The following is a 15,218-nucleotide window of genomic DNA, read 5'->3' as shown; positions in this document are numbered from 1 at the left end:
AAAGTATGATTCATTTGTGTCACTGTGTGTCTGTCTAATTACTTTTGTATTTAAAGGGCTTTAAAACACTGTTTTTTCTGCATTGATGTACTCCTGCTCAAATTAGAGCAGAGATTTGGCACTTCAATTTGGGGTGTTTTATTTTGATAGAATGTGCTGAAACCTGAAGTGCAAAGATTCTTTTGCAAGTCGTAGGACTGGCTCCTCTTATTGATACATTCACTTTTGGCGTTTGTGATCTCTGACTGTGCTCTGCCACATAACACAGCACGTCTGGTGTTGTCTCTTTCGCCCTTTGCCAGCAGAATCGGTAAGGGACTGGCTGGGACGATAGGCCACTCCACCATGAAGGTCAGTATGTATGGATGGATGGATGTACAGGTATGGATGGATGGATGTATGGACGTATGGTGTGCAGAAATGTATGACATGTATGTTTGGTGTGTTAAAGCAGACTGACAGCTGATCCAGCTGTGATCAGCTGACGCTGTCATCACAAACAGGCGTCGTTGTACTTGATGCTTCATTGGAAAGGACAGCTCATGTCTCTTTATTCCATCGTTTCCTCTCTTCTCTCTTGGTTTCGTCGCGTCTCTCCATGCATCTCTGGTGGGAGGGACTAAGACGCAAGTGAAAGACGCAAGTAAAGGAAGCATGGATGATCAAGAGAGACAGAGAGAGAGAGACAGTGAGAGAGAGACAGTGAGAGAGAGACAGAGAGAGAGAGCCTTACAGCAGCACATGGAATAAAGAGGAGCATCAAGAAAGCAGTTTAGTTAACAATGCTGTTCTTCCAAATAATTTTACTCTTCTTTTTAAGACGGTTAATAGATCAGGTTTAATCAGTTCAGACTTCGGCTGCAGGATAGTTTGCTTTACCTACATTTGGTTAGGGCCAAGATTTGTTTTGGTTTTTTTGTTTCATTTTTTATTTGCTTATGTGTTTTAAACATTCGAAGCTTGGCCTTGTCTACTTTTTGAGTGTTTGTTTTGGCTATATGAAGCCTTAACTTTCCAAAATTATCTTTGTGTCCCTGCCTCTGCGTACCCTCCCTCTCATCCAAATATGGTCACTTCTGGCTACAATAAATCCTCATAGTGGCAGCCAAACTGCAAAACTGAAGGCTTCTAATGGGTGACGTAACAATGGCTACTTCCACTCCTTATAGGCCACAGTCTATGGTTAAATAGAGAGTATGCTCAGAAAAAACAGACAGAAAGAACCAGTTTGGTTTTTGCAGGGACTGAACCAGCATGAAAAGTGGGCTGTTGTTCTTTGGAAGGACAAGGGAGACCTGGCTGTAACGACTGTGACATCTCCCATTAGTGATGTGTCTTTCACGAACGAATCGAATCTAAGAGGCGGCTCTTTCAAGTTAAAATGAGGGGATATGATTTATTTTCTTTTTCTTTTAAAACTTCTTTATGAAATTAATACAAGACATAATAAAAGGATGATTCTATAACATCGTATATGTCAAATATAATCCTAAAACTGAAACACTAAAGTGTTTTTTTTGTAATGATTTTTCAAACTAAATGTTAAATAATGGTATTCTTGAACTATTTAGTATAATAACATATTGTATATATTGTGAATATTAAGTTATATATGTGCACCCATACCTATCATAGGTTAAAACAGTGGTTCCCAACCTGGGGTCCGAGCCCCCCTCAGGGGGGCACCAAAGATCACTGGGCGAGGCTTGTCTAAACTGTGATTGTCAAGATTAGATTTGTTCAATAGTCATTAAAAAAGCTCTTACTTGATAATCAAAAGTCTGTGCAACTATTATTAAATATTCATCCATACTTACACACATGTATGTACACATATATTTTTGACATACATTCATACATGCATGCAGAAATGCCTACATCCACATATTTAAATTTAACTAAAAGGGGTGTTTACTATAATAACTAAAGATAACTTTGATAAACTAAAAGGTTGGGTCAAAACATAAATAAATACTTCACTAAAAACATTACTAATTACTTCTATACAATTTTAAAACAAAGGGAAAGGTCAAATATTGTAACAGTATAGGAGTCTGGGACCCAAAAGAATTCTGGGAATTCAAAAACCTTAGTATGAGTCACGGACTCCAGAGAAAAACAGTTACAATCCCATTGACTGTGTTGGAAATAACTGATTCAAGGTTATGGAAAACACAAGGTCGTTGATAGACGTGTCATAGTGCTTGACAAAGAGTCAAGAGGACTCAAAGTTTAACTGACGAGGTAAAACTTAAAAAGGCGTGTCTAATACTTATATATAGCCTATATATTTTGCTTTATGTCACATTTCTTTTCATGTTCTTAATGCTTAACCGTGTAAAGCACTTTGAATTGCTTTGTGTATGAATGGTGCTCTATAAATAAACTCGCCTTTCCTAAATGTGATTATTAATTTAATATAAAATTGTTATGCTACTCAATAAAGAACCGTTTGGGAACCGTAAGAGCCGGGATAATCGACGGGCTGAGCCAAATGGCCTGGATCACTGTAAAGAGTCCGAATTTCCATCACTAAACAGAACTCATTCAGTTTCAGGACGGATATTTCACATTCCTTGCGCCGTGCCCCCAAAACCTGATTGGTCTGAGCTCGGCCGACGCCTTCTGACCGGCAGCCAATCGTGGCGTCAGCACTAGCCGGGCCGGTTCCGGTTCATCCTCCTTCATGCTCCACGGTCTGTCCGCCCCGTGCCCGCCCTGTCGACCTACCCCTCACGAGGAGACGTGGCTGATATTCAAGAAAAAAAATAGAAAACTCGTGTCGGGGATCCCTGTCAGACTCAAGGCAGCAGCTGGTAGCGTCTAACGTCCGGGTTTGAGTGCTTTTTAACATCAGCGAGGGAAAAAAGAAACTAGCATGGATCCGCTGGTTGCTGCGATTGACCAGGGCACGAGCTCAACGAGGTTTCTGGTGAGTGATGTTGAACAGCCGGCTGAATTGTCACGTACTGAGACGTTGATGTATCTGTACGTGAAACGTCTGCGTTTTAATCTCCTCTGACAAATCCTTATTTATTTAAAACATGGCTGCTGACAAAACCCCCCCCCCAAAAAACCCCCAACGTGTTGCAATTGTAGAAAATACATTTGGAGATGTAATTACGCTTATTTATTTAGCATGGATGCTACACACAGCGAGGCTAACTCCCTCGTTATCTATGCTGTATTGTCATTCTGTTTCTTTAACTACAAATAACGTATCGATACTGAGCGAATTACTTTGTAAACACAGAACCACACGTTCCTTTGTATTCCCCTACCGGTAAATGAGGGGCATTGAATGAAAGCAGTCTGTTAATAGTCTGTTCTTTTGCTTATACAAAGATTAAGGACTGATGTGAATGTTATCTCTCACAGAAAGACACAGTGCCGTTTCTGCCTGTAAAGAGGCTGATTGATGTACATTGTTGATCAATCACGGGTTTTGGGTCTAGGGTTTAAATCAGTTGCTTTAGTAGTCAAGACGTCCTTTGCATGCAGGCATGACACTCCTGAACTGTGATAAACAAAAGGCTTTAAGTAATAAGAGAAAGTTACTGTTTGCTTTGATGTGATTAGGGTTAATTATATTGTTTTCTCGAGATAATTAAATAATTAACTCAAGAAAGTTAAAACTTAAAAATAACCTAAAAATAATTGCAAACCCGATCCCGCTTTCTTTGGTAAAAATTCAAGTCTGAAGAGTCAAGTCATTTTATTTATATAAAGTTAAGCCAAAGTGTCCAGTCAATGCAGATAGTTAAAGTATGCGTCAGCAAAGGTTTACATTAAAAGCATCACAACATTAGAATTATTTATCAGACAATAACAATCATTTTTGCTCCTGAGGTAGCAGCTTTTTTCAGTAGAGTCTGCAATAGTGCCTTCTTTAAAGATATTAACAGATATTTGTAGTGCTACACAGGTGTGTTTAAGGTTATGTAGTTATTTACCAAAAACATTTTTTTTTACCACAAAGTTGTGATTTTAAAGTATAACTTAAAAGGTTGTTTAAGAAATAGTGCAAAAAATGTTTTTATGCTTTTAAATAGCAACTTGGAATATCACAGTATTAGTTAACATTTAGTGAGAACTGCGTCAGTGAAGTGATGAAATGTTGGTCCCCTGGGTTATGTTTACAAACACACGTTGAACTTCTTAATCTCTGTAGTAATAGGATTTAGCTGGAGTTTTGCACTCTGTGGCAAGGACAGTGTTTTAAAAGATAAAAAAACACAGTCAGTGGTTCTTTATATTACAAGCTGGAGTTAAGTAGTGTTCATACATTATCAATGAAATGATTTTAAAAAATCCAATCAATTACTTTGGGTGGCACGTTGAATGATTAGATATTTGCTGAGAAAGTTCATGACCCCCTTTAAAGAAAACAAACTTATTAATACTGTATTGTGAAGTGCTCCAGTTTTGTTTGACACACCCCTCTGTTGTTTAGTTCATGCTGTTGACCTGAATGAGACTCTTCCCATCACTACTACCCCATTCCCTCTCTAGTTAAACTGTTTTTAGTTTCAAAGTTATTCTTCTGCCTCGTGGAAACCGTCCAAATCCTTCCCTTTGTTTTCACCGTGGAGCTAAATTGTTTCCTGTTCAGTGATCCATTGTGGTGAAAGTGGACTTCCTCAAGTAGGTCAGCTGGAAGATTCAGACTCAGCACAAATTAAAGTGTGAAGCTCTGTGGAGATAAAAGTTCAACTTGTGGTCAGCCAAAGAATAAATGAAAGAGACTTTTGAAGCCTGGGAAGATCTTATGAAAAGAATTATCTGCCAACGTTTTACATTTGATTAATAGAGACCACGGAAGTCGTTGTTTGGCTGCTTTTGGACCAAAATATCAAGATTGAAACTTCCTCTTATTCTTAAACTTGTTCGTCTTTGAAGGGAATTCAGCACTTTTCCTTGCAGAATACGGCAGTTACTTGTCAACCACTGCCTTAATGGGTTGGTTTGTTAGTGTTATTGTGTGTATCGTGTTGGCTCCAATTAACGTACCAATTTAAACATTGAAAGTCAAACTATAAAACAAATGGAGGCAGTGATAGACCTGCATCTCCTGTGTTCTGCTAGTAGAATGACTGTTTTTATCAATGGAGTCTGGTTTGCTTCCAGTAAAGTGATGTAACAGCTGTTTTCTGGTTTAAAAAAAGTATTTTGCTTATCTTACAAAGAGCTCTGTCTCTGTAAAGATCCTTTCTGTTGTGTTGCCAGAGAGTGAAGAAAACAAGCAATTTTGGAGGACATTATTATTTGACTTGTCATTTGAGCCATTACAGCCTGTTTCGTGGCTGCTAGCTGAGGCTATCTGCTGGAGCGGTTACTAAACCTTTCACTTAGACTATGCTAAAATAGGGTCCAAGTTAAATACCCCTTAGAAAACAAATAAATCCAGGCTATTATGGCTCAGACGATGCTGAAGATTTATCTGAGTGCTGATTGTAAGCAATGCATAGGAAAAAAACATGCTTGTTTTGAACCATGATCAGTTGAGAAAACACAGGTCTATTTTACACATATAACCAACCACTTTCATTCTCCTTAAGCTCATATATCTTACATGTATGTGGTCCAAAGTTACGGATGTCCTCAGCAAACAGGTGCCATCACCTTGCCCTGGATGTTTACTGAGTTCTTTCCGAATGGCCCTTCTTGAACCCTCGGTGAGGTTGCAGGCTGAATGCTGATGTGATGACACTGAGGTCAGCTCATTTTAACCAGAGGTTAAACTTTAACAAGAAAGGTTGTTTTTGAGAATCACCCCGCCACACAAATAAAATAAATAGAACACGTCTCTAGTCATAGATGATGATGACAAAGCCCATTGTGAAGTTAAACTAAAAAGTATTTTGCAACAGATTTACTGCATCTTTAACCTTGCCTTACTTTTTTGGACTTTGGTTTTTGCCTACTTGCATGTCAGACATTCGTTTATTTCCGCACCGTTGATAAGCCGAGATTGCATGCCTAAATTTAACTTCCACACATGCAAGTCATCATGATTTCACAACCAGGAAACAGCAGGCATAAGAAAATGATTTACATCACAGATTTTGTGCCATTACCTTTGTTCTACAAGCCATGTGTAAATACAATGACAGTCGCGGTCTGAACAAAAAACTAACATGAATTTGCAAGGTCATATTTGTTGCAGAGCAGTTCTATTGTTGTTCTATGTTGTACACAAAGACGTTATTGTTTAAGGTGATGTCTGTAGTTCTTATTTGTCTGCGAGACTTTAAGGAGACAGTTGCCCTACTTACGTCTTGGGGAGATAGAAAACCATCCATTTAATGATGTAGTCATGTTAAAGTTATGAATTTTCCTATAGTAGGGGTCTCTCAAAAAGGAAAGCTTTTGGCTGGATTTGTTCCTCTGCTATAGGGAAAGCGTTGTTGCACCACAAACTAAGGCTGAGCAAAAAGATTGACACTGATAATATGGAAACCTTCTTGATAATTGTGTGCTTACAAGGATGCACGACTTGTATTCTGGGACAACATTGCAACCAGAGTCATGGAAACAGTGTCGTAAACTTGTTGGCATCAGTAGTCTGTAGACCCGACGTTTCCAGGTTGTAGACAGACTATAAATATTTGTGATTCAGTTTTGGACTGCTTTGACATCAGAGGTCTTACGTTATCTGTCCCAGTCAGAAGATCTGTCCTTTTATAACGGGGGAGGATGTTCCTGTTTGCTGTCCAACTATGTGGCTTCGTCTGAATGTCACCTCTTTGGTGTCAGAGAGTTCAGCTCGTAGTCTGGATCTGTGTGTCTGCAGAGTCTCAGCAGCTGTGAGAATCCTAAAGAGCGGTTGAAGGCTGGGACATGGAAACTGCTTGTGACATATGATCCTCAGAGTTAATGTTTCATAATTTTCCGAGCGTTGTATGTTGTTGTAGTTCATATAACCAGGCAGCCTGTCTGTATTTTAACTATCGGCCTGTGCTGCTGTGCTCAGCGTAGGCTAATGCTTCATCCTATTACCTTATTAGATGAAATGCTGACTTGTGCCTGGCGCTGTGGTTTAATATGCAGCCTCGTGCTAAATCGCTTCTCCTCTGTAAGAGGGAGCCATTCTTTATTGGGGCAATGACCATGCTAGATTCTTCTTCTTGCTCTCTAGGTGAATGAAGTAATCTATTCCTTTAGAGCTGTGCAATGTGACCTAAAAATAAAATCTCAGATTTTTGAAACCACATGTGATTTAGATTTTTAGTTTCTTTAATGCTGCCAATGATTTTTAGGAGATGTTCTTCTTGTACTTCTGCCAGATTAAATTACATGCGCTGCCTTAAATAAAAAAATAAACCGTAGAAAAACCTAAAATAAACCTAATATCCACTACTTTTTTAGGAACAATCTCCTAACTTTTATTAGTGCTAGTGCAGGGTGGTAATGGCAGGGTAACTCACGATACGATACTGTACGATGCAAAACAATACGGTGGGATATGATACGCGATACATGGCCCACGACAACGATACAGCGATTCTGATCGATAAATGATATATTACAAGACACATCATATAATGATACATCATCACGGTATATGATTAACTTATTCATCCAACTAATTTCTGTCCACGTTACCCTCATTCATATTGATATTGCGCCAGCCTATCAATAATTGTTTTGCACAAGTCAGGACGACGATATATTGCCATGTCAATATTTGGTCGCAGCCCTACCTGAGGCCACCATGTTGATATTTGACCTGTATCCTAACAAAGTCTTGCTTTATAATAAACTAAGGGTGCTCAGAGAAGAGGCGACGCTCTGTACCCTGATTTCCTGAGTCAAATATTTTTCACTCTTATTCATCCTCCCTAACCTCACATTTGGACTACTTGATGAGATCACCAGGCTCTAACTCCGCCAGTCGTTCACTCCTGTGTCCTGTGTCCAAATTGAGTTGCTCTTTCCACAGTCCCCTCCATGAATCCTTTGTGTAAGTCATCCTCTTGGTCTCTAATGAGTTTAATTTCTCCACAGGTGTTCAACGCAAAAACAGCTGAAGTGATCAGTCAACACCAAGTAGAGATCAACCAGAGCTTCCCAAAGGAGGGGTGAGTGCTGCAACTGCACTATAGCCTATAAACCACTATAGCCCATGAGACCAATGTAACCTGTTGAAATGTCTCGTCTTCTCCTACGGTCCAACAGCTAAAGAAATTCAGTTTTACTGATATTTATGACAAAGATGAGCCTTGAATACCCGTATTTGCTAAATTGATTAAAGCAATTATTTAGATGATCAAAATAGCGGCATTATAGTTTTCTTTCAATCAGCTGAATAATAACACACTTGTGCTTGATGCAGCTCTACTAAGAAACTCATAAAGCCAGCAGAACTGTGATCTCCTGGTTCAACCAGTAGTGCAGAAAGCAAACAGTGTGGATAGATGTAGATTAAGGCTCAGCATCAGCTACTTGCCAAAAGTTGAAACACTAAGTAATTCTATATGCAAATAAATAATATAATAAGATGTTTAAAAAATATAGTTTGACATCTCTCGTGCTTTAAAGCTGCAGTCTTTAATTTTCCTTGGAACACTTCCTCGGTTGCTGAGGTTAAAAAGTAACTGCACATTAAAAATTAATCTCTGACTTCATTTGATGTGTGATGGAGTCCAAGGTCCTTCTTTTATTGTACTCAAACCGGCAGCTACTCAGCTACTTGTTGCTCAGCCCAAGTGTATTGGCAAGAATGTAGTGATGTGTAACAGAATACAGGGGTTTATAATTGCAGTGCATTCACCAAGGAGATGCTCTGCTCTTTTTAAAATCGAATTAAGGTAAACTTCTATAAATAACACAAAACACAACATGCAGAAGATCAGTGGCATCTGAATTTGTATTAATCATAAAATGTGCCTGTATCGGTTTAAAAACAATACACTGTATATTTGCAAATAATCAATAGACCTGAGTCACTGTCACAAAGCATAACAACACTACTCTGGTGTATCAAACACACCTTGCAGCCACACACAGCTACACCGTTTGTTGATTATGTTCACACCTTTAGATCTCTTCTGAGAAGTGCACACCTGTGGGTTTTTGTGTGTTTACATGTCTGTGTTTGTGTTTCTTTTTAGATGGGTGGAGGAGGAACCCAAGGAGATAATGCAGTCTGTCTACGATTGCATGGAGAGGACCTGTGAGAAACTCCACGCGCTCAACATCGACATCTCCAACATTAAAGGTGGGTCTACGCGCTGGTACTGACCACTGGGTGCTGGTGATGATGAGATGTATTGACCACACCTATAGCAGGAGCTGGATGAGGGAACCAAAGCTGACTGTTAACCACACCTCGAGAAAGTAGCGGGTATACTTTGAGCTTTTCATTGAAACTTGTGTTGTTTTCTCTCAGCGGTGGGAGTGACCAATCAGAGAGAGACGACCATGGTGTGGGACAAAGAGACCGGAGAGCCGCTCTACAACGCCATCGGTGGGTTTCTCATTCATCTGAATGAACCAGTATCACTGAAAAATATATATTTAATATATGTAACATGTAATATTTGATAAAGTAAGACACATTCTGCAACATAAATGAGAACAGATAAGAGGGGAAAGTTGATATTTATAAACAGACGTGCACCTAAATTAGCTTTCCTCCTTCAGTATAACCAAGTACCTCTTTCTTACATACTTCTGGGTTCTAAATGACCTATACAAGTTTTGGACACATATACATACCCTAACCTTGTATGTGTGTGTGTGTGTGTGTGTTTCGTGTTTTCAAACGCACCGTGTCTCTTCTACGTTTCAGTTTGTGTTTTAAGACTGACCCGACAGGACCTGACCTATATCTATTTTAAGATAAGATAAAGGTTAAACTAAAATCATAAAATGTTCTGGTAAATGGTCTCGTTAAAAACTTTAATAACTGTAATGTCTGTAAAACCTGATAAGATACAGAGAGGGAAATTCACCAGATCAGATGATAGTGAGGTAGTAAAGGTTATAGTTTACACGTAATTGTGCCTTTGACTCGCTGCTCGACTATGAAAGTATTTCAAAGCAAAGACTCATTAGAGGGTCATTCTGGTGTTTTCGCCTCTCATGGCAGCAACATAATCCCTGGGGGCAAATGTGCCCTATCAAAGTGGGTCCAATAAAAGTGCTTGTTTTTCCACTGACAGGCTCAGATTGTGATACTTAGTGTCTGACGACATAACAGAAAGGCTTTATTTTAATACCGAAAACAACCATTACATCACTCTTCATACACTATTAGCCAAAAAGGCTTGTTAAACACGGCTTTGAAGGGTTTGTTTTTCTGGGTCTCTGCATCTTACACAAATATTGTGTTGTGCAAACTAACCAGTCAAAACACCACAGTCACACAATACCACAAGAAACTAACCAATTAAGGCGGAGGTAGACCACCAACTCCACTGAAAGGCAAAATTCCTGCTTTGTCAGTTGTATTTGGTGGTTGGTTGCTTTGAAGAGAGAAGCCCTTTTTACACTGTGGTTCTGCCTCAGCGCCGTAACGATGCTCACCGCCATGCAGCCTTTGCCATTTTACATTGGACCACAGTGTGTGTTTTTTCAGCGTTCCAGCATTGTAGAAGCAAAACGTGCGCGAAGTGTAAACAAACAGTGGGTGCTTCAAATACACGCACACGGCTCTGTTCTGCCCTGCCAGATCCGCTGTTTACACAGACGCCGTTTCGCCTCTGTTGCTACCTCCGTTGCCGGCTCAGAGGCGGAACAACTTTGCCCCACCATTCTGCCTCCGTGCGTTTAACATAGAAGACGTAGCGTAAAAGGGGTTTGATCAGAGGATCTTTCTCTTTAACTTAAAGCTCTACTTCTGTAGGGATCCTTTCTGTTATGTTGTCAAACACAAAATAAAAGTCAGTGGCAAAAATAAAGAACTTTTAGTGGACTTAATTGAATTAGGCACATTTGCCCTGGATGGTCATGTTGCAGCCATTACAGCCTGTTTCGCGGCCGGGGTAATTCGAAAATTTTATGTGCCCCTTACTCACTTTGACCCAAAATATATAAAAATATAAGGTTTAAATATCCCAGAATTAAGAGTGTTTAGTAATGATTCCCTTTGCTCAGACATCATGTGAAGTATCACTCATAAGGTTCCACACTTCTTAGTAACATCTTTAACTGAGAAAGCAGACGATTGTGTCATCTTGGAAACAGCACAGTGCATGACTAGGTTGCATCAGATAGTAGTGTCCCATGTCATTCCTGTCACTGCCCCTCCACCCACCATCCCATGTGGCTGTGATTCAGTGTAGGAGTTGAGCACATGCAGCCACCGCCCACTGCAGCCCTGATGTGTGTGCTAATATTACCAGCACAGAGAGACCTTCATTCTCACCCCCCTGCTAAGGCCTTTAGGTTGAGCGTGAAAGGCGGGTTTCCCTGCCCCATTGGCTGCTATTCTGATGGAATGTGAGTGATGTGTCGGGGGTGGGTGGTCGTCTCGTTGGTGTGCGCAGTAGTTCAGGCGGGAATATCCGGGTTTGCAGTGTGAAGCCACCAAGTGTGGAGAAAAAAGAACTTTTATAAGAAAACTGTTCATTAGACGCTGATTTAATTTGCTTCAGGTGTAAACTAAGTCTAAAATTACATGTTTTATGTGTTGTAATTATTAATGTGTAAATCTCAGGCGTCAATAAATGATTAATGTGATAGAAACTATGAAGAATAACAGCTGCTACACTAAAAGATGTTTTAGTTCTTCAGATTTTTCTCTACTCTTTGTTTTTTAAGTGTAATTTCCCCTCTATAAACCACAAAACGTGTATAAATAATGCATTCTGAGAGGAATCAAGTCACTCGTCTTGACTGAAATTCTTGCAACTGATATATCCATGCACAATGTCGCGGGAGGTTGCAGGTAGAAGTTGCTTTATGTATGTTGTCATGCTCTTTAAGGCAATTCTGAAATGGCGTGAAGAATGCCTTCAAGGGAATTTTCCCTGCATGTTTATGTGGATGTCCAATCAGTGTTGATGGTACATTTACTCAATTGATGCAATAATTCCTCAATTGAGCGTGCCTGACTGACTACTGACCTTCTAACGGTTAGAGGGTCAGTTAGGGTCAGGGTCTAACCCTAAACTAAGCTAAGCTGACTTCACCTGCTTGCAAAGCCTCACTGACAGTCCCTACACGCACAAGGATGCATTGCGTGCAAGCAGACGCAGCCTCTGTAGACACCCTGCTGCATTTCATGGACTGTACATGCTGAATGTCAAACTCAGCCGAAAATCCTCTGCAGCATATTTTGGGATGGATGAGTGAGGGTGGAGACTGCTGCACTGGTGGCCTGAAGAACAACAGATTTTTCACTTCGTCTCGGTTAAAACGAAATTTCCCCCCAAATTTAATCATGTTTTGACTGGACTCAAGTCACACAGACGGGCCAGGACACGTGCATACACGTCTCTGAGTGATCAGATCCCAATCTGTCCTGGGTGTGTTCACACCTGTACTTAAGGCTGTCCACTTGTGATCCAATCACTCAGGACGTATGTTGATACCAGTTATAAATGGGGTCTTATGTGTTAGCTGTCCCCTGTTTCGTCTGTAGTTTGGCTGGACCTGCGAACACAGTCCACAGTGGAGAGGCTCATCAACAAAGCTCCGGGCAAGAACAAGAACCACCTCAAGGTGAGAAACATGGACACGAAATCCTTCTTCTGTTTTTAGATTTTACACTCATTCACAAACCTCGTTTGTAAGAGAAAGCATATGTTCTCTCTCTCTCCAGCACAAGACAGGCCTTCCCATCAGCACCTACTTCAGTGCGGTGAAGCTGCGTTGGCTGCTCGACAACGTGGAAGAAGTGCGACAGGCGGTGCTCAGTGAGCGCGCCATGTTCGGCACGGTGGACTCCTGGATCATCTGGGTAAGAGCTGCTCAAAGTCTGCGAGTGTGCACAGGCCAAGAGTCAGATGGAGCTGAGATTAAAGGTTAAGAAAAAGTTTCCTATACCACAGGTTCACTGAATCTAGAGAAAGACCCCCTTTATTTACTGCATGTCTACTGCACGCTCACTTAGTCTGGTGTTATTTTTCCTCAGTGTCTCACAGGTGGCAGGAACGGGGGGGTCCACTGTACAGACGTCTCAAACGCCAGTCGCACCATGCTCTTCAACATTCACACCATGGACTGGGACCCTGAACTCTGCAGGTAAACAAACACATACAAGCGGATTGATGAGCTTGGAAACAACATACAGGCCTCAAGCATTTCACTGTGGGTTTCATGGGGAATACAAGAAAACACCCCGGGGTGCACACTGCACTTTGAACAAATGAGTCCCTCTTCCTCTCCAGATGTAGTTCAGATCACCGTCCGAATCCTGATTATAATGTCTATATAACCTGGAGCTGCGATCACATATGACATTTTTTGGACAATTTGTTTTAACAAGTAATAGTTGCAGAAGAAAGCAGATAACAGATGGACTGGCGACTAAGTCCAGGCCCTACAGAGCAATTATGTTGAGGAACAAAATCTAGGTGGGAATTGGAAACAGCGACCTGCAATGTTGAGGCGTCCCTTCATATGGCGTCATTGTTGTCATATGGTCTTGCAAAACACTGATGTTTCATACTTTAGTGAACCGATTTGCCTAATCACAGGTCTTTAGGCCACTGTGCAAACGCAGAAATGATAAGCCGTAGGAACATTTGGGACTTAAAGTTGTTGTGTACTTTGAATAGAAATCCAACTGATCAATTCAAACACACTTCCTTTTCCTGTCCGTTCTGTCATGTAGCTGCTAATTCCTGCACCAGACTGATTGCTGTTGTGCTGCTTGTAGGTACTTTGACGTCCCGATGGAAATCCTCCCCAAAGTCAGAAGCTCCTCCGAAATCTACGGCTTCATGGTGAGCTCAGAAATGCACAGAGTGTGTTCAATGTTTCAGCGATACTGTTTGTGTTTTGAGATCGAGCAGATAGGACCTGACCTGAGTGACATACTGAAGAGATTATGTCAGTCTGTGTAGGTGAAGGTTAAACTATACAATCATAAAATAATATGGTGAATGGTCTCATTACATATCATAATCACTGTAATGGCCATAAAACCTGATGAGATCCAGTGTGTGTGAAATTCATCAGAACAGCTGATTGTGAGGTCGTAAAACATTTACAGCTCAAACTTTATTTTTCTTTGACTTTTGCCACATTAAAGGGACGTTCAGGTCATTTTAAAGCTGGGCCTTAATTTGACATATTTAGGGTAATTGGTACAAACAGTTTTGCACTTGCTTCAGCAGATAGCTTCAGCTAGCAGCTAGAAAACGACAATGACTTCTACTTCCATTTAAGCGCTGCATGACGTGTGCGTAATGAAAGGTTCGACCTTTTAATGTCTTATTAGAGATAACTGCTGTATGTGTTCACATTTTTAGAGAGCGTATTACTCTTTGTGCGTTTTGGATTCAATGACACTTTTCAGAGTAAAATGAAACTCCTTTTCTCACTGTGATAAACGGCCTGATAAGACCCTGAGTTGTTTCGTAACATCACAGCTGGTTGAATAATATTGATATAAAACAGTCATCATGGCCTGCAGTGACGCCTCTCCCGTGTGTCGTTGTGGATACTCAGAAACACACCGCGTCTGAGATGTTTGTTTGTCATGCTCGTATCTTATCTGTAAACCATGACACGGTCTCGCTTGTTAAACTTGTTTTATGCAACGTGCACCTTGCCCTGCAGTGCAGAGGGCGTCTACATGTGGGCTTTTTATGTTTACATCCTTTCAATGGGTCAAGTTTTGCTTTTACATCAGAGTACTCAGGTTGATTAAAACGGTAGCTCGTCCATTTAGGAAGAAATATTTCTCTCAAACCGAACAAACTCTCTGACAATTAAAAAAAGTTATACGACAGAGAGATGTGCTGAGGATGAAGGAGAACGGCTCAGTGGCTGTTTCAGCTCTGATGTTTGCAACGGCACATTTTAATTTCATCTTACATTGAAGCTGTCCGATACCGTCAACTACAGTCACAAGTTAAAACACTTAATGCAGTGCTGGTGTTTAACTGGCATAGGTCAAAGATGTTAAAGCTGTAAAGGTGATTACTTCAATAATAATCACCTCTTTATAAGGTAATAGAAATGCTCAGCCTTGACTCATGTCCTGTTCAAGTAGTATTTATTGCATTAAGCTTGAAATGAGCACCGGTTGTATAACAGTCACA

At 40.5% G+C, this 15,218-nt stretch overlaps 1 protein-coding gene across 1 annotated transcript in view; it reads left to right on the top strand.

Annotated features, from left to right (window-relative positions):
- The first annotated feature begins 2,871 nt into the window (after positions 1 to 2,871).
- Positions 2,872 to 15,218, top strand: part of LOC138592222 (glycerol kinase-like) — a 21,964-nt gene continuing 9,617 nt past the window's right edge. The window contains exons 1-8 of the mRNA XM_069662927.1: positions 2,872 to 2,932; positions 8,008 to 8,081; positions 9,114 to 9,220; positions 9,392 to 9,469; positions 12,590 to 12,669; positions 12,770 to 12,907; positions 13,082 to 13,191; positions 13,829 to 13,895. Coding sequence (XP_069519028.1) covers positions 2,879 to 2,932; positions 8,008 to 8,081; positions 9,114 to 9,220; positions 9,392 to 9,469; positions 12,590 to 12,669; positions 12,770 to 12,907; positions 13,082 to 13,191; positions 13,829 to 13,895 — 708 coding nt within the window. The 5' untranslated portion in view covers positions 2,872 to 2,878. The remainder of the gene's footprint in view (positions 2,933 to 8,007; positions 8,082 to 9,113; positions 9,221 to 9,391; positions 9,470 to 12,589; positions 12,670 to 12,769; positions 12,908 to 13,081; positions 13,192 to 13,828; positions 13,896 to 15,218) is intronic.

Source organism: Semicossyphus pulcher, unplaced genomic scaffold (assembly GCF_022749685.1).
Source record: "Semicossyphus pulcher isolate SPU_LCO1_2020_fin unplaced genomic scaffold, fSemPul1.0.p SCAF_15, whole genome shotgun sequence".
In the NCBI taxonomy this organism is placed as follows: Eukaryota; Metazoa; Chordata; class Actinopteri; order Labriformes; family Labridae; genus Semicossyphus; species Semicossyphus pulcher.
This window is presented reverse-complemented; position numbering and strand designations above follow the sequence as displayed.